Source organism: Helicoverpa zea, chromosome 11, assembly GCF_022581195.2.
Source record: "Helicoverpa zea isolate HzStark_Cry1AcR chromosome 11, ilHelZeax1.1, whole genome shotgun sequence".
NCBI classification, from domain to species: domain Eukaryota; kingdom Metazoa; phylum Arthropoda; class Insecta; order Lepidoptera; family Noctuidae; genus Helicoverpa; species Helicoverpa zea.
This window is the reverse complement of record NC_061462.1, coordinates 4,050,925-4,075,261: the sequence shown is the minus strand read 5'-3', so window position 1 is coordinate 4,075,261 and position 24,337 is coordinate 4,050,925. Positions and strand designations below refer to the sequence as shown.

At 35.8% G+C, this 24,337-nt stretch overlaps 1 protein-coding gene across 5 annotated transcripts in view; it reads left to right on the top strand.

Moving 5' to 3' along the window:
* LOC124634227 (cadherin-99C) overlaps nucleotides 1-24,337 on the top strand; it is a 142,782-nt gene that overhangs the window by 104,521 nt on the left and 13,924 nt on the right. For 2 of the 5 annotated variants that reach the window (XM_047169676.1, XM_047169680.1), the window contains exons 1-9: nucleotides 16,119-16,252; nucleotides 16,439-16,530; nucleotides 19,343-19,408; nucleotides 19,708-19,886; nucleotides 21,013-21,135; nucleotides 21,493-21,732; nucleotides 22,237-22,386; nucleotides 22,734-22,952; nucleotides 23,251-23,445. In XM_047169676.1, the coding sequence (XP_047025632.1) occupies nucleotides 16,197-16,252; nucleotides 16,439-16,530; nucleotides 19,343-19,408; nucleotides 19,708-19,886; nucleotides 21,013-21,135; nucleotides 21,493-21,732; nucleotides 22,237-22,386; nucleotides 22,734-22,952; nucleotides 23,251-23,445 (1,320 nt within the window). In that variant the 5' untranslated portion in view covers nucleotides 16,119-16,196. Of the gene's footprint in view, nucleotides 1-16,118; nucleotides 16,253-16,306; nucleotides 16,324-16,438; nucleotides 16,531-19,342; nucleotides 19,409-19,707; nucleotides 19,887-21,012; nucleotides 21,136-21,492; nucleotides 21,733-22,236; nucleotides 22,387-22,733; nucleotides 22,953-23,250; nucleotides 23,446-24,337 lie in introns of those variants that run through there. The other 3 variants (XM_047169677.1, XM_047169679.1, XM_047169678.1) reach the window with 3 other exon arrangements.

The following is a 24,337-nucleotide window of genomic DNA, read 5'->3' as shown; positions in this document are numbered from 1 at the left end:
GGTTAATGTTTCCGTGGCCGAGGGCCCAGCAATTTGTCACTACTCCTTTTCTATTGCAATCATTAATCCCCTGCACATTATTGCTGCCGTTTCATGGCGCGTACTTCTTGCTGACACTGATTGGAGTTCCTTTCACGCGTTCAGCGGAAAGAACATGACAACATGAACATCAAAGCTGCTAGTTTGCAAACAAATACGAGCCTTTTCAAAAGGGAGCGATTGCATCACGTAAGTTATTAGACGATATGATGAGGGGATATCGGGTCTCTTACATAGCTCGCCATGCATGCAGTAATACCTGTTTTCAGCAAACATAAATCATAAAGCAAACACGGAAAACAATTAACAGAAAATAACGAACAATTTCTCTCGACACGACTTTAAAGATACCGATCATCCAATCAGCTGTCAATATGAAAAAAGTGTTGGCCTCAATTGCATTTTATCGATACTATTACGCAAATAAGGTGCATGGTCAACTTGCCATAGAAAAAGTAATTAAAGATCGCGATTGCATCAAATGGTTATGATAATGAAGTTTTACTATTCACATTCAATTTCATTTGCCATTCCTGTTAAGATGTTTACAAAGTGAATTAAAATCGCGAATTGCATATTACACGCTTCGGAGAGTTCCCTCTAATTCAACACACATAAATTCTATTTGGTTACGTTATAATTACATCGTAATTTCGATCGTGCCTCAGTAAAAGTGTTGATAACAATGTGATAGCATTATGTGTTGTAAATAGGCTCACCTATATTGTTCGGCGCCATAATAAAAGCTATTACGATATAGTTATACCATCCGCCGTGTAATTAACATTTCTCGTTAACATGTCGAGTTGCTTTAGTTCTTTATTCAGCTCAGCGTGTACATTACAGTCGTTATTTAACTGCTAACAGCAACTTAATTAAAGTTTTATTCGTATCATGAATGCTCAGTCGGCATCTATTGGCTGAGTTAGTACAAACGACAATCGATAAAATGTGCTGTGAAATAAATCTCATAGTTTGTCTTTGTTGATGTTCCATCGATAACAACGTTAGAGTTATTTAAAACACTTGCAACGCGTAGGTGAACGCCTCGCAACAGTGGAACAATAAATCGTCTGTCGAGTAGCTAGGACAAGACGAGATTATCGATAATTTTGACATGCAACACTAGCGCGACGTTTAGATTTTTGTATTTTTGATAAACATCAGATAAGTTTTACAAAGATTTTAAACTTTAAAATTTATTCGCGCGAAACACCTGGTCACTCCAGTATAATACTAAAAAGTCATAAATAAATTCTTATGTGATATTTTATAACTGGATAGTAACACTATATTTTACTGGTCCGAGGCTTGGCTATGCAGGAACTGGTTGTAGCAAATTATACATGTCGCTTTGTATCCGGTGCTTCTTCGCTATAATTTATAGCATCAGCTTTCTAAACCCCACGGTTAGGTCCGAGACGCTTACATGTTTTAATTCACTGCTGGCTGAACGTTTCTTTATAAATTTTAAAGAGCGTATTGTGATTTTATTTGTTAGATGCTATCGTAAATTGGATGGAATAAAAGGCGTTTGCTGTCTTAAGAAAGACTTGGTTTTATTGTTAAGTTCGAAGAAGTTATGTTCGGCAGCGCCTTGATAGATTTTTACTATTTTTGCTAGAATCATAAAATGTTAGCACGATTTTCTACTCTTATATTGATAGATTTTCAAACTTTTAGCAATACGTAATAATTTATTTCATATATTATAAAACACTTCATATTAATTGCCTTATTTAAGAGTAGAAAGCAATATGATATAGTAACATTAATTGAACAAATTGCCTAAAATATGAGACACTCAAACTTGATAACAGAAACAATAAATCTGTAACTAACAACTTTATTAAACGACGAACAGACAACACAGAAACATAATTGCATATTATAACTTGTAAAAAAAAAACGCCAAGTCTAAAAAAATCTAATTCTCAGTAGAGCCGGAGGCTACTGTCAAGCTACTATTTTAGCCATAAAAAGCGGTCGCACCACCGTTTTATCGCAGGTCTTATCTGCAGAGCTTTTTTATTTATAATCTGCAGTTTAATATTTTATCTTGGGTTCAGTTTTATGATGTCTAGTGTGAGTCTGGCGTGACGAACGTGTGAGATTGTGCGTGCGATGTGTACTAAGCCCGCAGGTGAAAAGAAAATTAGCTCGCTTCGTTGAAGCTTTCTGGCGACACTGCATAGATTGTGGTAGCCAGCAGTTTGTTTAGAAGTTTGTTTTGTTCTCTGTTCTTTTTGTGTCATTAATTCTTGAAAAAACTAACTCATAATTGGAACATTGTAGTAGTATAGAATCTGTCAGTTGAACTTCAAACTGGCAGTTGGTGAAATAAATTGGTACAGTCTGATATTTTACGAAACGATTCTTTAGTTCGAAGCTGTCTAATCAATCTGAGATTTGTCAATACTAACAAGTAATTGCATAATATACATAGTGACGCGTTTCCATATAAAAATAGAAAGCCGAAGCCTGATTGATATCTTTAATTTTACGATTGATATGATACAATATGTCCAAATATAGAAATATCGGGCATGTAGGAGAAACCATAAAGCACTTCGCCAAAAGTTGCTTAAATTTTGACGAAAACGGCTATAAATCTTGCATCAATTTCATTAGTTATATTCAAGTAAATATATTTTAATAAATTAATTTTATTAGACCAAATCTGTCGTTAGCATGAATTTAAAATCAATTTCCATATTGCATTATGCTAGAAATATTATTAACATAATATCTATAATGTTGCTTTTAAATGGCATTTAATTTGGAGCACATTTAATTTGCATTTAGGTTTGAAAACATATTTTTTATAGGCTTCACGATTTTACAAATCATTTTGACATAATAAAAAGAGTTTGAATCATAGAATCATAAACATATTTATGTCAAATTGACGTTGACAGGTTACGTTAGTTAATTATTATGTGCATATTCAAATAATGAAGTTTTAATTACGACGTTTTTCAAAGTAATTGGACTGCTTAAAATTCTGTTTTCTTTTTTATGGTTAAACCGACGTTAATAAAATTGACCGTTTACATTAATTTTGATATTTTAATAGCCGTCTATTAGTAGACATGTTCCAAGTTCTAGATTTATTTATTCATGAGCATTTGGTACTTAGATTAAATATTTTTTACACTTGATATACAGACAAGTTCTTATAACTAAAAGTGGAATGCAAGGAGAGAATGACATGTCTATTCAGTCGTTATTATTTTTATTCAGTCTCTTTTACACCCAGATTAGTCAACCATAAGACACCGCGAGCATTAAAATGCAATTTAATACCATTTAATGTCCAAAGCTTCATTATATCCACAAAAGTAAGTCATAATAAAAATCAATGCCATCCATGAATAAACTTTGCCATAAATCTATCAGAAAAAAAATCTTAAGTCTATAAAACGGTGAAAAATAGCACCTTTAATTATTATAGGTGCAGTAAAGAGTCTGTCTAACGCTTTAAGCCCGCGCTCTTTGCAACAAAATTACTCTATGGTACCATAATGGCGTCTCCGTGCCATAGACTACTTGTTTCTTCGTACAATGACTGGCTTAACTGGACCTTAGGGTTAAGGAATGTTTAAGAATTTCCTACACTGTGAACTTGAAATGGCTTCTTGTAATGTTGTAAGTTGTGATCGAACTGTAATTGATTAGTTCGTTGTGTTGTTTTGTTGGGTGTAACTTTAAACCTTTCTGGTGTAAATACGATTTACTTTGTTGGTTGTTTATTGAATAGACTTTAATTCTTTCTTTCTTTTGAACTACAGTTCTATGATATGTTTTGTGTAGTGTGTTATATATAACAAACACTCATGATATGAATCAGCTTTCCATTCATGAAAAAGTTATTTAGTAGAAGTGAATTCACTAGTCCACTCATCTTCGTTTAGTATTTATTACGCTAACTCGCTTTTTATAATATTTGACATAAGTCATAACATTCATAAAACAATTTAATGTTTCCATAAAACTTAACTCCATAGTGCCTTAAGTTCTCCTTTAAACAGTAAAATACTGTCCCATCACTTAACGTACTCTTTATAATTCAAGATATGAAACACGGCTACGTCCAATTTCATAGACACCGTCAATTTCCCTCTCCAGCGAAACAAAATACTTCAGCATTATCTACGTATACGTAGATATTATAAACACAGCTTACACCTTAGCAAATCCCGTTTCTATCTTCACGTAATAACACTAATCCTGGCGACTAGAAAATACTCGAGCCGCACCCAACTATACATTGGCCACGAATTAAACTCTTAATTGCATGTACATTGCCGCTTTACATTCGCTCCCTGATATGTAGTTAGGAGCAAAATGTTAATGGATTGTTACCTTAACCGGTAACTTTACAGTCGTGGTTCGCTTGTATCATGGGAAAACAGTTTGACAGAACAATTGGGTTCAGTTAATATTCATGGGATCTGTCAATTATTTTCTCAACGATTCACCGTATCGCTATCTATATTAGAGGTTATTGGATGTTAATTGTGGAGTTATTCGGTTTTGAATGTGACAAAAACCTATGGAATTTGTTGGTATAATTGACATTTGGTTATCAATTGGTTCTAGAATTTCTGCCAAATTAGCTTCCAATTTAAATCAACTCAAACGATTTCAATTTTCCTTTTTATTAAACAACCATTAACGTCTCAATCCAAAGAACGTTAATGGCCAGGCTTTCGCAGTATGTTGTTAACAATTTACAGGTAGACGCCACTGCCCATCCACTTGACACGTCTTTAAACGCCTTTTACGACACCCACAGGATAAATGGGGGAGCTATTCTGAGCCGGACGGTGCAAAAATTATGCCACTATAATAAAAACGACAATATTTTCACTGTACGATGATATGTGCCCTATCTCTATTTACAACGCGACTTCTCATAAGCAATAAAACACGGCATCGGTACCACACTAATTTACACCGATAGTTATTCAGAATAACGCGTTGATTGCCGTTGAGAACTGTCAGTAAACTTGCTTAGCATGAAAACGAGACACCGATAAATTTCCCATATTTAATGTCAACTTGCTTCCTCTTGCATAAATCTCTGGATTACCAGGGTTGGATAAAAGGAGCTTATTACCTATTTATGATGTTCGGTCATTACTTCCCCTTTGACATTTGGCGTCGTTTAAGATATAGGCGCAAACTTTATAGTACCACCACTTAATAAATTTGCTGCAGTAAAATGAACCCTTTGCCGGGATAATAAGGTTTGATCAGAATTTTTAAGATAAACATGTTTAGCTTTACGCAGAGACGCGTCGCCTGACTGATGGTTATCCGATATCCTTAAGATGGTATGCTAAATCGCCGTTGATGGTCAGATGTGTTATTCAGCATACAGGATGAGTACATTATTACGTGCCTTTACTGTTACGTAGATGACATGATTGTTAGTTCCCAGTCGTGATATCTCAATAATAATGAATATGCATTTAAGTCCTGTTACTTGCTGGAATATTTTATTAAAAGCAATAAAACATAGGTACGGGAGTATTCAGTATGATTTTAATACCTGTTTTACTGCTTCAATCTCGAATCATACATTAATAAATTAATGTTCATTAAAGTCTTACTGAAATTCTTGACCACCTTGGATTCGTCGATACTCACACACAGGTGCATTTAAATCACATTGCACGCTTCAGATAAAAGCAACAAAAGTACAGTCAGCATGGGATTTATTCTTAGAGGTTTCGGTGGCGATGTCGCATTGATAACATCTAGATCGGATCTCGTTGCGTGGCGATGCGATCTTCAAGCTTGCTTTAATGAGCCCTAGTGATTCAGTCTCGTGGGAGTGGTTAGCAAAATGACCGTTTTTATTATACATACGACTTCACTTATGTAATAGTTCGCTTATTATGCACATACATCAGCATCGTTTTATCTTTGTTTAGAATTGTGTTTCCTGGACTGCTGGTGTTCTTTGTGTCTGGTGGATGAGAAATGGCAGATAGTGATTCTAATGTTGCTAGGGGTTCTTGATACGCAAGCTTGTCTTGGGAATATCTTCGAGAACTTCTTTGAACTGTGACACATTCTAAAAATTGTTTGACCTTCTAAGTTTCTGAATGAAGAGTTCATGGAGTGGAGAAGATAGGATTACCATTTCGCTTAAAATCTCAAAATATATTTTGATTTAGACACCATTTTAAGGTTTATGGGAGTTGGAAACTTGTTAGTTAAGTATGACGTGACATCAATGAGGCTGTTCGGAGTGTTAAGACTGACAGTGGTACAAAAAGCATGTAACCCAATAAATTGAAATTAATCCGTGAAATTAGTTTCATTGCAGTATTATTTGCTAAATCATTGTGATAAATCTAGGTTTTCAGATTTAGACAGCCTTGAAACATAAAATCAGAGTCATTATTTTGGTATCTATTAAGTAGCTAGTAAGCTAATCTCTAAACTAGACTAGACTTGAAAACATTTGTTTGATGATTATTTGGCATGAGAGCAATATTTCTTTGAGAGTTTAGAAGAGTGACCCATCACGTCATGTTGAAATATTCCGAACTTCTTATGTCAACATCATTGCATACATTAACTTAGATATTAATTATAACATTTGCATCAGAGATCTCTGAAACCTTATCAATTTAATTATAATCAGCTTTCCTTTGTATCGCGTCCGGCTTTGCAATCATTGTTGTATCTATCTCGTTATGTTGATCACATCTCTATCTCTGTATCTAAGCGTCGCATAATGAAATAATATTCAAATGAGGAATTAAACATGCAAGATCTGGCCGATGGCTCTCTCAAACGCTCTGTGTGGATACAAAAATTTCTCAACAGTACTATAATTGGATTTTATTTGTTAGTGATAAAACTGATAAAGTAAATACAATACATATAAAGTGAAATATGGATGTCAATGCTTTGTTAGAACATGAGAATTAATTTGTGGATTTATAGCTTCTGCCATCTTATCAAAAATGGAGGGCTTTTTGTGTTATTCAGTAGTTCCGCATATTGTACGGGCTCTAATCGATAGAACTTATAGTTAAGGGTTACTTAGTTCGTATTTATGTGATTTATTAGACCTACAATACGTACTCCAAATGATAATCTAAATAATATTACAAAATATATCTAATGATACTTTATGTTCACGCCTTCGTGACTTCTGGTCTTGGTGCTACTTCAGAGATCATTGCTGGTATAATTGCTACTTTATTGCACCTCTTTTGTATAGATACAGCAGTGGGCGTTAAAGTGGGCTAAACTGCCTATACAGGAGCCATAACAATAACATTCGCAGTTACTGTTCTCAAAGACCCTGATAACTGTAACTTGCTACTAGCTTGTTAGCAAACTAACTTCCCAATCAAACTACAGTCTAATAAAACGTTAAAATAATAAATTGCAAATCATCAGTGTACTAATTACTTAACTTCAGACTTGGTTGGCCTTTGCACTTCGCAATATTTTGTTCATTAGCCATACGGTCATTAAGTCTGGAAGTAATTGATCATACGTTACATCTCTATTTCACAAATCGCTTATAATTTAAATTCTCTGCATAGGGCTTCCATTCGTTCTTCGTAGTAGATTAGTATTACAAAAATGATTGCGGCTTTTTATTCTAAAGGCTACTTAATCAGTGTCTTCCTAATTTTAAATACTAAAATCTATGAAGTTAATTTGTAACTTAATGTCCATCTGCCCCTTCTTAATTTCAAGTATTTCATTTCATAAAATTCATTATTCGAATTGACTACTCTTCAATGTTCATTTGTGTTTCATCAAATTGGCGTGTAATTCACTGTATCATATTGCGTGATTGGTGTAATTGAGATGAATAAATTCAATACCAATTTTCTTGATGAATGAGAGTTCAGTAAGCTGTGAAATAATGTTTTGTTTCATATTTGAAAATGTTGTATAGGAGGCTTTTTCAATATTCTGTCTCTACTTACATTAGCTTATAATATGAAAGGTTTGACTTTTGTTATGATACATACTTATCTTAAATCACAATTGTATCTTTAACCAGAATATCTCCGAATTCAAATATCAATATTTATGATTTCTAACTCAACCAACTTCAAGTCAACTTAACACTTCATAAAAACAGCTTCAACGCTAACCCTAACATTCCATACATCAAACTTCGCTGACACGAAGATGCTGCAGCGCTGTTAATTTACATCAGTCACGAGCTCTAAGCTACGACCCAATGAACTTTAGATGAAGATGTTACGCAAGCCTATGCAAATCATGAGGATGCACCAAACACAGGCTTTATGTAAACACTTTCACGAGCTAATAGAGGTTCAGTACGTAATGGCAAGGTAATATAAGGGAATGGGTCGTGAGGTTTTTGATTTGTTGCTTTATCTTTGCCATCTTTGTTGCTAAGGGTTTTATATAATATTGTTTACACTAGATACCATAGTAAAATGTTTGCTAAGAATTCTAGTTGTTTTTGGATGAAAGTAGTTTTGATCAGATCGGTCCGTCGATATAAAGTGGTTCTCCGATCTCTTCAATCTAAAATTGTGTCTGTATCTTGTAAACTACATATATCCAATTCTCAAATACACTTCGTTTTGCTGAAAATAACGTCTTTGTATTCTGTAAAAGCCGCGTCATGACGTGTTTAGTTCGATCCGCTGCCTTCCAAGTCTGTAAGACAATTCACTTTAACAAGAGTGAAATTTTGCATTTAACCATAAACGGCCCTTTTACTGCATATGGGAACGTGTAGGAATTTATGCTGTTTGTCGCATGTGGAGATAATATCAGCAATAGCAGATAGGATCAACAAGTTCAAATGACCCGATTTCTCGACCCGTGGCAGACCCTGTGTTTATTGGTGTCTTTGCTCATTGTGTGGCCCTTTCTGTTGTTCTGTTCGACACTATTCCCTAATAGGGTCTAGGTTCAATTGTTGGTACATTCTAGTCGACTAATATCTGGAGGTGAAAAAGCGCCTTTGTTTATTGTACTTTGTGATTGGATGACATGTAAAATCTTTTGCTTCTGAAAAAGAAAAACACGGTTGTCGTTTAGCTACAAATATTGCTACAGTACTATTAAGAAACAACATTCGACGCTTGAAGTAAGCTGCTGTCGAAACAGCACGGGAGTGTGCTAATAAAAAGGAACTTAAATGATGTCAAATAATATCAGCTAAATATCGACCTTATTCTCACGAAGTAAAGCACGATTTCCAACGCAACACCGAGAGCGTGTTCTACACCTGTCTCGCGAAGGATCAAGAAACTTTAATCTAGCTCATTATTGTTCAGTTCTAAAATGGCGTACGTTCCTTTAAAAGCGAGTCTACTTAAGGCGTTGTTCTTGTAATTTAATTAGATCATTGAGATAAAAGTAAATGCCACGTTACACGAGACTTGTTTCTGCGTTCGACACTTCTACTCCCAATATCACGACTTTATTATAATATACGTTTGCTTTTTATTTATTTTCGTATTTTTATTGCGATAAATGTACGAGTGCTTGGATTTTTATAGAGCCTGCTTTATTTATAAGCTTTTATATGTTATCGATGAAGTTATTACGAAACTAGTTTTGGCTTTTGAGAAGCCGTTTGCGATCATTGGTATTGGTGAAAGGATTTTTTTTGCAATTATTTATCTTTATTATAACGAAGGCTAAAAGCGCTGGCGCCAATACTAGTCTATCAGTAATGCTCTCTGGTACCTTATTACCATCATAACGATTTGCAGATGCCAAGTGTTTCGGAGATAATCCTTGCAACACTGTAGGAGCCAATGTGGGAGGATCCTAATAGCATTTCAGTTAAAGCTTTTAAGAAATGCTGGCGCTTGTAATATTGACGTAAATTCCTACTATAAGGTTTGCATATAACAGTAAAGACCCGTACCAGATCGCAAGAAGTGTGAATATCAGAACTGTGTATTCAAAATAACTGAAATCAGTAGAGACTTCAGTTATTTTGAATACTGAGATGACTCCTAAGGTAATTTTTTTTTATGCTGCACAAAGTCTTGCAGCGATTGTGACACTTTTGGTAATGTTGTGAGCACTAAACTTTAAATTGCTCAAATTGACTGTCATTGTGACAGCTAAAGCGTCTGTTGAACCTTCGTTCTAACAAATAATTTTCCATAATGAAATTCAAATCCTTTATCCTTTCAAACCTCAACTATCTCCCGCATTACGTCACAAACCAATATATTCGCACTCACGCCGGTTATTGTGAACGTTAATAGATTCACCCGCGTGTGGGCCATTACAATAAAGCATCGATCATTTGGCTGCGCCCGCGCCGGCACAATCGCCGCCGTTAGCAAAGTAAATCGAGGGGTGGATGCGGAAACAGATGGAATGATCCGTGATATTGCAGATGTACCGGTTAATGGAAGAGACCAGTTTTATAGGAGTTTTGAACTTGAGGAAGGATTTAAGACTGCTTGAATTACGGGTTGTTTTGGCAGATCCATCATGTTCATACCATGTTTGAATATGAGTGTGTCGATAGGTAGGATTTTTTCTCCAACTGTGTTTCGGTATTTGTGGTTATCTACCAATTGCTTTTTGCAATCATCAGAACTGACAAACGATGCTGTTTAAAGCACGTCATCGAAATAATAATATTTTATTTTGCTGTATTGGAGTCTGCAATGATTGATTTCTTAAATTGTTTTGCTACTAAATACTGTTCCATCATTTTCGACAGGCCTCAATTAAAGTATCATTGACAAGTTAACAACTAGACGAGCTGCGCAAGTAAAAATGGCCATTGACTTATTGAAAGTATAAAGTTGGTCCACAAACGATCCATCATCGTTGTCATAATATTTATTATGATAGATTTTCGATGGTTACTAAATTTGAGTCTTATTATTCTTTAAGTTTTTGCACTAAGGAGTGGGTGAGGGACTATTTTAACGGGATCAATCTTGTTCTTGTACTGTTTGCTTTCTCAGGAAAACATTTAGTTCCATGTCACCAGCTCGTTAAGCCACAGCAGTCTTTAAATTTTATTGTAGTTTAGATTGAGAGAACTTTGAAATACACAGAAAATCATTGTGCGATCATTTAATTTAAACAGAATAACAGGATCCGATAGAACCATTCCATAACACATCCACATTTTCTGTACCGTTCTTTCGGCTGAATGTTGCTTGGCTCACTAAACAACGTTACAATAAATCGGAAACATTATCAGTAGAACTGCTCCAAAGGAACCTATCAACATTCATCGGTGTTAGTCTGCCCCCGAACGTGTGCAAGAGTGCACCGCAATCCGTTAAGACAATGCCGATGGGTTACTGTTGTATTACAATACACATTCCTAACTCAAATTACATGTGTGCAGTTCCTACAACGCCTTCCAGACGTCTTTCATTGTTCCGTGTGCAAATTGCCGATAGGTTCTCAATATCGACATATTTTATTTATGATCCTGTGGTGGTTTTCAATTTTCGCGTTTCAATATACGGCTAACGGAACCTCTTGTTGTTAACGCCATCCGTAAAATGTTGATGGTATATCTTTCTAATACAAAGGAACTTTTGCCTCGCAAACTATTTTTTAAAATATTCACCAAGATCACAGACATTACCGACTTCGTATATTTATTACTTTTCATCTATTATATGTGCGTATCAAGAATATTTTTACAGGAATCAGGAAGTATCTGCATCTTTTGTTTCAAAGATATTCGTTTCCCATATTGGTAATGTAAGGTTTCAAGCACTTAAGATCTATAAGGCGCTTAAGCTCGTCAAATTAATTAGGAGAAAGAATTCAGAGGTTCGGTTGGTTCCGTCATTAATATTTTATGGTTAGCATTCTTTGTTTCGCTTACGGGTTGTTCAGGAACATAAAATATCTCTTGATTAATATTTAATTCATAGTGTGGTCTCAGTAGAGGTATGTCTTATGTTTAGTCGTCATGAAATCCTTCATACGAATACACTACAACAAGTCTAGTACCTAATAAACTTGAGGCGCTTACGGAGAAGCGGACTCTATTATTTACCACATTAACGGTGGATTAATTAAACTTCGCTTTTTATAATGACTGTATTTCAAAGTTTATGGATATTTCAGACTATGGCGAACTCATTATAGTAGGTACTTAAGATAGTAGTAATTTAAACCAAGCTTATGTTGTGTCAATTAAGCTAAGTGGGTACGCAGTTGCAAAAATGTAATTATTGGTATTGCTTAGAAACGAGTCTTCGTTTTTAACTTGGTTGTGTGAAAATTACTGAGATCATTCATGTCAAAAAGTTCCTAATACAAATTATGAACCCAAAAACTATTCACACATATTTTACGTTATCCACTTCCAATAAACACCATCAAATCGGATCAATGCTACTAATTAAGGGACTTAAAAATGTCACTACCAAAAGTTACCATGACCAATATAAGTAGACCAATTTCCCAAAAATGATCGTGACATAGTTCTGAGACGATGTTAATAGGATTACGCGAGTCAAAGCCTACCGTCCGTAATTCATTGTAATGCTGTTAACAGATTATACGGACCGTAATCAAGGTAACTGTTATCATACTGGATAAAGGCGTTGATTTATTTAAAATTTTAGGGTGTTCATACGAATCTGGTGTTTATTGTGATCAGTAAATTGGGATTAATGATGGTGCTGACAGATTTTTTGTGAACAATTTGGAATAAGAAGCTTTTGATGTTTTGTTGCCTTTGTGATCTGTTTTGTGTTGCTAAAGTTTCGTTACTAACGCATAATATTTAAAGTAATGGATTCTTTATAGTATTTGCTTTATGGCTGTCTTTTATTTACAAAGGCTAACTTACTGAATACCTAATAGCTTTAATGATGATCGGTCAGTAAAATTGTAATAACATCCATTTCTACGTCCTTTTTGTTTTTAGTAAAATTAAGATTAATAGCTCTTGTTCGCCCTAGGGAGTCATACCATAGGGGGTTCCTAGATGACTGACCAATATTCCTGCAACAGCATGGTTATTCTCGCCTTTCATATTTAAGACTTAACGATAAACATTACTTTGAAATTACACTTTGCCTTTCACGACATCAACATCTTCTGCTTATATTTATCTTCTATTTAAATATCTTTATTTAAATCAATAACTCATAGCTTATCGGAATTCAGTGTACATCTATAGCGTGTTCAACAAACACTAATTCATGGTGCCTTCAAATTTTATGTCCTTTCGCCAGGGGGCCTGGCTGAGACATCCCTTTACGATGCAAATGCAACGCGTGACAAATTAAAGCTACGTGCAATGTTAGCTACGGTCCGACTTAAATGCTAATTGAGGAATGATACATGAGAAAAGGTGAAAGAATAACCGTTTAAAGTAATAATAGAAGGACAGGTATAGGCTTAATATAAGCTTTGAGTATTAAAAAGGTGAAATGCAAGAATCTACATTGATTAATTTTACAAATCGTTGTGTAGTTTTAACTGAAAATGTCAAAGTCAAGTCTTCAGTCAAACCTTTCATTTGTAACTTAGTATGAGTAACAATGCCTCCGCGTAAAAATTGTTACTTTTTAAAGTACGTTCATCTGTTAGTAGTATCATTGCATTATCTTATTTATTGTCGTCTCCGCCCACAAACTTAGATGTTGCGTTAGACTTTTAACGATTTCTCATGATTTACCCTGTCTTCTGAGTAGCCTGTTAATACCGGGTCTACTTTTTGCCCTGTCTTGCAACCGGCCAGGACCGCTTCGCTTGTTTTATTGCACCTATAAACCACTATAAATAATTTCACTTAGAACAAGCGCGCATTACAGACAACGCCTTAAGACTTTTTGCATAAAGTCAAATAGCTCCATTTAATATAAGAAAAGTTTTCGCTTCTTTGTTTGCGTTCAATCGCGTGGGACTATAAGCAGGTGATGCATTCATTTGCAGATCTGCATAAAGCAAGCTCATCGCATTAAAAATAAACATTATAAACACGAATGTATTTGTGCAGGAATATGCATTGGTAAGCTAGCATTACAGAAATTGTATAATTTGTCTCTAAGAAAGATGTCTTCCATAAGAAATATGTTGTTGCACATAGTTTTCTATTTCTAGGAGTGGCACACTCATTAGATGCGTAAGCAATGCTTGATGTAATATGAGGCAGCTAAAGATATATGTGACATTAGTAAAAAGCGTGTATTGGAGACGCAACATATCTTTGCATATTATTATGTTGCTCCAAAGCTTGTTCTAGGCTGCACAAGTTATCAAAGGCTTTACACGTTCAGGTGTGTTCGGCCACTATTTACTTGTTGCATTGACTTACAATATGAGCTTGACCTTAATCTTAATTAGAATTTACTGTGGCAAGCGAAGGAGTTTGTCCTTTGTTATGTTTTTTGAAGTTTATCCATTCAGGAACCAAAGTTATGAAACTTTGGACACAATAATAAGGTAGTTTATGCGTGCCCCAATTTCTATTAAATGGGAGTTGCAGTTAAATTATGAAATGTCGTGCAAATGTCTCTACATTGTATGCTAGTACCAGAAATTGAAAATACGCATTCATGCGTAAAACCAGAAACTCACAATAACGCGGATGAATTATTATAACTATTATGTCATAGAACTGCAAATAGGTTAATAACCCGTTTCATAATGAAAGCCGCACCCACAATGTTGAAGATGGAGAAGTTATGCGGTGAAAATGTTAAAGAAATAAGTATCTACGTAACAGAAACCTCTTCGTTGTAGGCGAGGAAAAGTAAACGCCACCTCATAGTCTATTTAATATTCACACACGATGCAGCAAATACTAACAACCTGAATCCATACATTTTCTGAATATCACCAACAAAGTACCTATCTGACTATAAATTTCAATATAATGTAAATCCCCAAGGCTTTGAGGTCTTAAGCTTCGAGACGATATATATTGACCGGGGTATCAATGCAAATAATTTATAAGACACCATTTATTTTTCTGCTCTAACTTGTGGGATTTCAATGATTGTAAATTGCATTAAGATATAAATGGTTTTAAGGCTGTGGCCGTTTGCTTAATCGTGAGTATTGGTGGTGCGATAACTATGTTGTTTGTAATCCGATTAATGTTATCCACTTTGGTAGCAGAAAGTCCAACATTGGGACTTGCTAGCCTGTCTATATTCCCTTGTATATTATTGTTTGAACTGCGACAGTTGTAAGTACGTAAAATTTGACTAGCGAAGTTTATCGTTTGACCGTTGGTCTTTATCACTGCAGCCTTTGATTAACAAGGTTGGCATAGCGGCTTCAGACTATCATAGAATAGAATATTTTAGCCTCTGAAATCACCGGCTTCCGAGATAAGAGTGCGTACTGCTTAAAAGGCTTCTTCTGTTAAAGTGACCACACTGATATCATCTGCTCTTCACAATTTATCAGCAGTACAGTCCTAAAGCTTTATTGTTATTGCATTGATGCGATAAGTACCAGCCCTTTATGCATTACTGAAACTTCTACTGACTTCGAAACTTGGTCTTATTGCATACCTTATTTGTTATTATTTAAAATGGTTGCTTCACATTACCATCAGTTCTATTTATGCTAAAGCTAATCCATGCGCTAAATTTTGCTAAAAATTATTTTGTCCTACTTATACGCACAGTGCTGTGAACGTAAACATTGTAATTTTAATCCAAGTAGACTATGTCCTACGTTAATAATGTAATGCCCTACGTTATTCTAGAAACATAATCTCCGTGGGCAAATCCGTGGACAAAAGTTTCATCATCATCATTAGCGCCAGCCATTGCAGATTAAACCAAGTTTATTATAATTTCAACCCATCGATTACCAGCTTTCCCATTACCTTCAATAAGATCAGAGATATAAGCGTTAATTTGTATTAAACTGAGTGCGTTTTTATCGTAATCTGGGGTGTCGGTTTAATGTCAGACGCTAGTGTCAGCAATGTTATCCTATTCGAAGATAAACTTTGATTCGTATTTCATTTAGTTGCAGATTTACTATCTGTCTTGTTATTATTTTGTTCTTCTATTACGCTTACTATTGTTAGTACTTCAGTAGTACAGTTGTTAGTTCATTTGTCTAGATAAACGACTGCGAACACGCGTACTTATTGTTCGTCGATATCGCGTGTGAATAGAAGCGTCTGTTTTTTTATTGTATTAGTAGCAATGCTTTTATTTCTTTTGCCAGCATATTTGATTGAATCCGAACGGACTTTACTCAGGTGAAAACGTAATTTTGTAAGAAAAATTGCATTCCAATTGAGGACCTTTTTGGATACCCGGTTAAAAAAATGTCCGTATACGAAAATTGTCACAGTGTTTTTGTCTCGCGCTTTTAGCCTACGTCAAGAATTTTCTCAGTGTTTTGTAATAAATTTAAGTTCTAACAGTGTTCTGCATTGTTTCAGTGAGATGGCGCGGTGGAGCGCGCTCCAGCATGGACGACCAACGGCTTGGCTTGTTTTCTTCAGCCTACTGCAAGTGGCGAGGGCAACGCCCGGTACGTACCTCCTCCTTAAGCTTAAAGTTCAACATGTAGTGTACTTAGCAGTAAATATAACTTAACGTTAAATCGTCATATTTACGAGTATTGGGAACAGGATTTTGCTGGAGACTGTTTAAACAAATTAGAGGTTACCGTCAAATTGGCAGACTGTATATATTTTTTGCTGGATTATTTTGTGATGTTTTGCGAAATAAAGCTAATAAAATAAAAGATGTAACTCACGATTAAAGTGGAAAAGGTCAAGTGTCAAGGAAAATTTCAAATTCGTATAAAATGTGCAATTTTAGATAGAGCTACAAAAACATAGAAAGCGCAAAAATATACGAGCATATTTCATTTTATTTTTGAACCTTGGGTTAAAAATACAAAGGTCATCACTGGCGAGCTAACAAGATCAAATCATTAATCGTGTTTGTCCACAAACAGATCAATACTCTATTGTAATGTGTTTACAAATAATCATGTTGAATGGAGCGAGTAATAAAATAACGTCATCGGGTCGTTCATTGAAACTAAACGTATTCATTCGAGCTTGTAAAAATAAATTGTATGGAATTTCAGTGGTCAATAGGCAGGAATATAATTGTATTTATCCTTTTATTTTATTATTGGCCGGACGTGATTTGGATGTATTTTTGTCAAATAAATGATTTCAAAGATGAATTGACCATTAAAATATCGAAACACCAACCAAATACAGGTAAAATCAGTTACACTTTAACGCGGTAACTAAAAACAAACAAGTCTACATACAATCGACAAGACTGTGCTCAATGAAAATGGCGATACAAGTTTTCCCGTAACATAACTACAACACGTTCCAATAAACACAGAATTAATTGCCTAAAAGCCTGAACGTACGGTACACAAGAATCCGTAGTACTTCGAAAACAAGGTATGTAGAAGCTGTTCTAATTGGAACAAATACTTATAAGGATGGCCCAGGCTACCTTTAGAGGGAGTAAAATATATGTGCTTATTAAGGCCACGCGTACTAATTAACACTGTCTTTTAAGGTGGATATTATGTCTCAAGGAATGACCTATGTTATGACAAAATTGCTAACACATTGGTTCTCAGACTGACTTGCATAGATAATGTTGAGTAACTTTATAGACTCGTAGAAGAAGTTTATCGAAGTAATTAAAAACGCATGCACATACTCGCATTTCCTAACACACACAACATAAACAACACTCATTACATAACGCATAATATTCAATTACGTAATATTAGACGTTGAGCGCCGCCATGATTTTGGTTCATTCTTTACATCATAACCTCAACCAACGATTTTGACAACAGCGCATAGACAAGGAACGAATGAGCCAAATGAATGTTGCCAATGTTATCACTACTTAACTTATTTATTTATTTTAATTCATAATTTATTGTATTTATTTTAATAATATTATTGTTTTATTTTTAATATATATTATTTAAATTGCCGGCGGACGTTAACACGTCAGCTTTCGGCTTTTGCTGAAAACCAGCGCTGAGACTCTGTCCAACAGAGTGACAGCAACATGCTGAGCAAGGGCCTTTTCGCGTGGATGTGACGCATATTTCCCCCACTATTGTGTATTGTCTTCTGTAGTTCTATGTTATTATTAATTCGTTTTTGTTTGTATTTGTCTATGCGTTATGTCCATGTGAATAAATGTATTTTCTTTCTTTCTTTCTTTCTTTCTTTCATGAAACCTATCAGATTACTATTCAAGTCGCTTAGTATCTTGATTGTAAAAAAATAAAACCATTTAGAAAATAAAAAGCGTAATTGAAACTATAATTCCCAGTAAGTGTTTATCACATACTGCTCTTAGATAGTATTAATATCTGAGCGCAGCAGTAATGAAAATTGCTTTTATTAAATTGTAACTCCAATTAAGTACATACCACAGACCTCATACTTACTAGAGGGTTCAGTATTCTCGTAAACATTAACGTACAACGCTTTACGGCCTTCTACTAAGCCATAACGTGTGGTGTAAATAAATTTTGTTAAAAGGTACAGCTATATTTTATGGCTTTGTATTTTATTAATAACGTCGATGGTGTTCAGAGATTACGAAACGATTAGTGATGATCTCCGTTATAGAGAGAAAGTTCTCACCTCTAAGTTGGGCTTTATTTTATCTGGTTGGTAATTTTTTAAGTCCTCAGCAATTAATTTCGGCAAGATTGTTGTAAAAAGTGTTTACTAAGATTATACAAAACATAACAAGCAGGGGAGGGAAAGCATAATTTTTCATATTATAATGAATTATATCAATTTTAATTTCGAATTAAAAATTATGTCATTACATTCCTCAGGCACCTCTATCCATTCCCATATCTGTAGACCTCGATATACAGTTAGCATTATCTCTAAACAATTTAATGGGAAAAGGAAAGGCAACGTTTGCAAAACCTTAATTAATTGTTCAAAGGCCTAACGAAGCTTAGGTCTCGTGCACCTGTCGATTCTCTTATTTATTACTGTTTGTTCCATGTGAGAGTATTTGCTTACGCTATCTGTGGAACTGCAAAGCTTTTGTATTCGCCCTTATCTAAATGCATTGTTTCGTTGCCATGGTGATTAATGTGGGATTAATGGTGCACGGATTTGCTTTACGGCGCGCTGGGAATTTTGCAAAAAGACCGTGTTTTGTTTTGTATTAATTTCAAAGAAAAACTTCTATCTAGTTATTAATGCATGGGCAGTTATGTGTGCAGATGAAAAAAAAATCAATTATTATGTTTCATATTCTCTATGCTGTAGAATGTATAGATAGACCATTAACATATTTTAATTGTTTCTTTTCAGGTCCATGTGAAGTGGAAACGGGCCAGTCTAGCATTATAGTCGATATAGAAGAGAGTAGAGGCGATCGTAAGTATTACTATACACATATTTATTTAACACATTTTCTCCCAAAGTGGCTGAGTGGTTCACATTACTTGTACTCAGATGACAGACATGCTTCGCTTGTTAGATAATAAGGATAGCCTACTGCAAATAATTAAAATGAATATAATGCAGATTAAATATTAATGACGACTAAGAATAAAATTATAGACCAACTGATCTTGCTGATGAGATCGTAACTAACACGACAACCTCAAGCTCACTTGTCCCTTCCAGAGCTCCTACTAACCATCACATTCTCATTTTATTTTCACTTATTTCAGAGGTGAACCAAAGCACAGTACCAGCGGAGCTGCCAATAGTAGGGGACCCAGATGTAGACGTGATACTGTCTACAGTGTTTCCCAAAGGTCCAACGTTGTTCCAACTCGATGGAAAACGGTTGCAGCTTCTACAACCGTTGGATAGAGATGCGGATAATTTATCGCATATGGTGTTTCAGGTAAAAAAATATGTTTTAATGATATGAGGTATTCATATGAGTATGGGCATTGGCTATTCACTCCCCTAAAAATGAAAAAAAAAAAAAAAAAAAAAAACTTTAGAACCACGACCCTTAATGAGGCAGCCCGTTTAATCTCAGCTACGGCAGCGGTCACCGGAGTGACGTATGAGGTCCAAAATGTTTTCTTTTTGAGGGTACAATTAACAAAGTAAAACCTCTGCTAAGCGGTTTCCCTGACAGAATAAACTCAACATAATATGGTTTTAGCTTGCTTCATAAATTAAGTCCTTACTTGAAATTATTGTGATCTTTTTTCGCACTAAATGCCCTGGATCACTAATCGATTGCCTGGGATCTTTGAATGTGTTTATTCACTTATGCATTATTATCCTAAGCTAGTAGAAGTTTCTCCCTTACGTATGCATACCATTTACATTGCATATGAAGCAGATAATAAGATGCACGTAATTTTATTAGATAACTCAATAAAACGTGTTGATAGACCATCAAATGATTTCAATATACTTGTGGGTCTTAAAATAAGTATCTATGATGTAACCATAAATACATTATTTCTTATACAGTTCCCACGATCAATTGTCATTTAAAATTCATCCGCATATACTCACTGTCAGCCATTATTTATCATTGTAAAAATAAAATATCTATCATAATCATCTTATGATAATTTGTCATATCCTACTAATATTATAAACGCGAAAGTTTGTATGTATGGATGTATGGATGTTTGTTACTCTTTCACGCAAAAACTACTGAATGGATTTTAATGAAACTTTACAGTAATATAGCTTATACATCAGAATAACACATAGGCTACAATTTGTAAACATATTGTTCGAAATACTAAACCTGCGCAGACGAAGTCGCGGGCACCAGCTAGTAATTTATAAAGATCTCGCAGACACTTCATAGGTAACCAATCAAATCCCCTGCCATTCTAATTTCAACCTTACTCAACGTCATTAAGTTTACAATCGATTGGATAAAAATATAGGCCGATATTTTGCCTCCGAATAAGTCTATTAGAATATCCCCTGAAGCAGTTGTAGTAGTTATTAATGTGTTAGAAGTAATTTGGTTGTAATTAATGGCTTGTCTGCAGCTGGTTTGTCAAGTGAAAGCGACGAAGAAGAGACGGACGATACCAGTGATAGTAAGAGTGTCGGATATCAACGACAATGCACCAGTGTTCCAAGGGACGCCGTATGAAGCCAATGTTTCTGAGGTAAGATTTTATGACTAGTAAAAAAAAAACCTTTTTGCACCATCCCACGAAAGGCTAAAATTACCTTAAATGTTTACCAAATTCAGAACATCCGATTTTCCAATTATAAGCTTAACTAGAAAGTTATTTTGAAGAAGTTAAGACAACAGCAACAAGACAAGACAACAGAGATGTTATGTCTATGTTCACTTGTTTTCTCGATCGAGCGTATTGATGTTCATTTATTTTATTCTATCATAATCGTGCATTCTGTTTCTCAGAGTATCAAAAAGGATCTTGTAGACCAACTGGATCTTGTAGTCACCCAGTTAGTTCATTTTTGGACTTCTTCAATAATATAAACAACTTTTATTTCAGTTAATACCAATCGGCACAACTATATTTAGCGGCATCAAAGCCACAGATCTCGACGCTGGCGTCAATGGTCTAGCAGAATACTTCATAATACCAGGGGATAATGAAACGTTAGAAGAAGAGAATGCGGTCGACGGCTATGGAAGCTTCGCCATACCTCTGCCTCATCAGGGACAGGTCACCGTCAATAGGAGCTTGGATTACGAGCGCACACAGAAGTATCTAGTCACTATCCTTGCTTCTGTAAGTATGTTTTTAGTGATCTTTGGAATATAAATAGTATGTTGTCATTAAGATGCATCTACACGGCGCAAGTAGCTTGCGCATGTTGAGGCACATGTGCAGGTTACACGCATTTTTAAAATGTGCGGATCTAGTGACTCGCGCATGTACCAAAGCAAAAACCCACCCTCGTGCTCTTGTCACTTGCGTATGTTAACTTGCTCCAGCTACATGCACCGTGTGTGTAGACACACCCTAATATGATTTAAGCAGAGAAAGCATGCCATTAAGACTATTTCGCTAGGTATGTCTTTTATGTTGTTGAATTATTTGTAAACTGATTTTTTTTTTGCCGAAGTGTTGTTAACCCTGTACTGAATCATCACAAAATAACTTCTGTCACATTTCCCAGACATGCAATCTATATTCTTAACGAATGTCGTTAAAACCTGACCTGTTAACCGTGAATTTCAAAAGAATAATATGTTAGATGTCATAAATAATAATATAATTTATTGTAAACAGGATCGTGCCCGAGACACAAAGAGACGTCTATCCAGCACCACAACGATGACAATCAATGTTCTAGATGATGATGATCAGGATCCATCCTTTATATACAAAGGATGTACCCTACATGAAGGCGCTTGCTTTAACCCGGAGTATACTAGTTTTGTAAGTATAATTAAATAGCATGAAAAGCGGTCAAATAGTTTTGACGTGGAAGCCGAACAGAGAGACAAAATGGAAATACAGACAGACAGACGTACTTTTTCATTTTTAACGATTGAAATATGGTCGTTTTAGAATAGACGTACGTCTATGTAGTTTTTGGAGCATATATAAATAATTTTAAATGAACACTTACCTCTATGCATTACGACATAAAAAATAGTAGTTTATGTATGTAGAAGCGCTATAATGAAATGAATGCTGTAACTTTTTAATAGTTTGTTTCAGAGACGCCTGTTCTGTTTTATTTACTGCATGTTAAACTTACCAACCAAAACTTCCCTTCACAGGTAGACAGCAGCGTCCTCGCAGGCATCCTAACAATAAAGCCTGAGAAGATCCAAGCAGTTGACATGGACACACTAGACGCTCGCATCAGGTACAGCATCGAGAGCGGAGAGCCCGACTCTTGGGAGAAATACTTCGCAATAGATGCTAATACTGGGGCTGTGAGACAGCTTGTACCGGTCGATACTTCTATCGCTAAGAAGTTCCAGTTAGTGATTAAGGTGAGTAAAGTCTTTGAACGTATTTGCTCGTTGTTTAATACGGTTCTAGCCGCGTTCTAATGAAACTTTGAAATGTAATAATGTCCTACGCAAGTTTTGGGACCAGTAATTTTAGCCGGTAATCAATCTGGACGCTGTTTTGTGAAGCCCTAAAAGACTAAGGGCCGATCCTAATGTGATTTTGTTTATATCATAACTCCTCATCAAGTTTGTTTAGGAAAGACCCCTTTTGAACTTGTCATTTCTTATTGTATTATTTCTAAGAACAGTAACCTTAAATCTGAAATACCAATTACAGGCAGAAGAAGTGACAGAAGCAAGAAGATTTACCACAGCGAAGCTCACAATAACAGTACGGCCGGTAGACGCGAGTCCGCCCGTCATCGAAGCTTCGTCCAACGAAGGAATGGTGGAAGAGAACTCTCCTAAAGGCACCAAAGTACTCGATGAACATGGAGATCCCATTAGATTAACTGTTTCTGATCCCGATTTGGTAAGTTTCATAATATGTACTTCTTTTGCTGTACGCTAGTCAAGTAATAATAAGGCAGTAGGTGACTGCCTCGTTGGTCCAGTGGTCGTAAGCGCGGCTGCTGTGGGTTCGATTCCCGGGTCTGGTCGAAATCGCTTTGTGGGTTTTCTTGAACTTTCACAAAGCAGCCCGTAGTCTGGAAATTGGTGATTAATAATAGGGCATCTGAGGCGGATGACGGGGAGTAGCGACCCCGCGGGGCTATATATCCGAGTGCTCCAGGGAGAGTATACTGTCCCCCACCTCCGGCTTGCCGGAGTGAAGCATGACGGGGGATAGGTCTCCCGCCTCTTGGCTTGCCTTCATCGGCCGGTCAGAGTGGAGTCGCTAGAGCAAGGTTAGTCCTGCTCGGAGGGTAGGTGCCTCGTGGTAAGTGGCGAGTGGGCCGGTGATGCTGGACCCACAGGGAGCGCGTGATCTGCGTTTAAAGTCCGCCGAGGTATCCTCACCCTTCTCAGCCGCTCATGTCCCTGTTGCCCTCTTGTTGCTTTTCAGTGACTGATTCCCGGGGGCCCAGTAAGTGAGTTGGCGAGTCTCCACCTGCCATTTTAACATGTATTTAATACATTGTCATCGGCAGGTGCCATAGTTCCCGTAGTTTCCCCATTCCTAGTCCATTAGCATCCCATCACAATAGCCTAAGTAGTTTTCATCCATAGTTAGCAATAGTTTAGCACAGAACCGGGGATTGTCCTTGGGTACATTTCTATAGTGTATATGTCGCAGGGATATGATAAAAACGGGGATATGATCAATTCCCTAAGGGATTTGATCAAATCACGGAGGATGTTAAAATAACAACACGATTTTATCTTTTCTCCAAACAAATCTAGTGAATTGAACAAATCCCTAA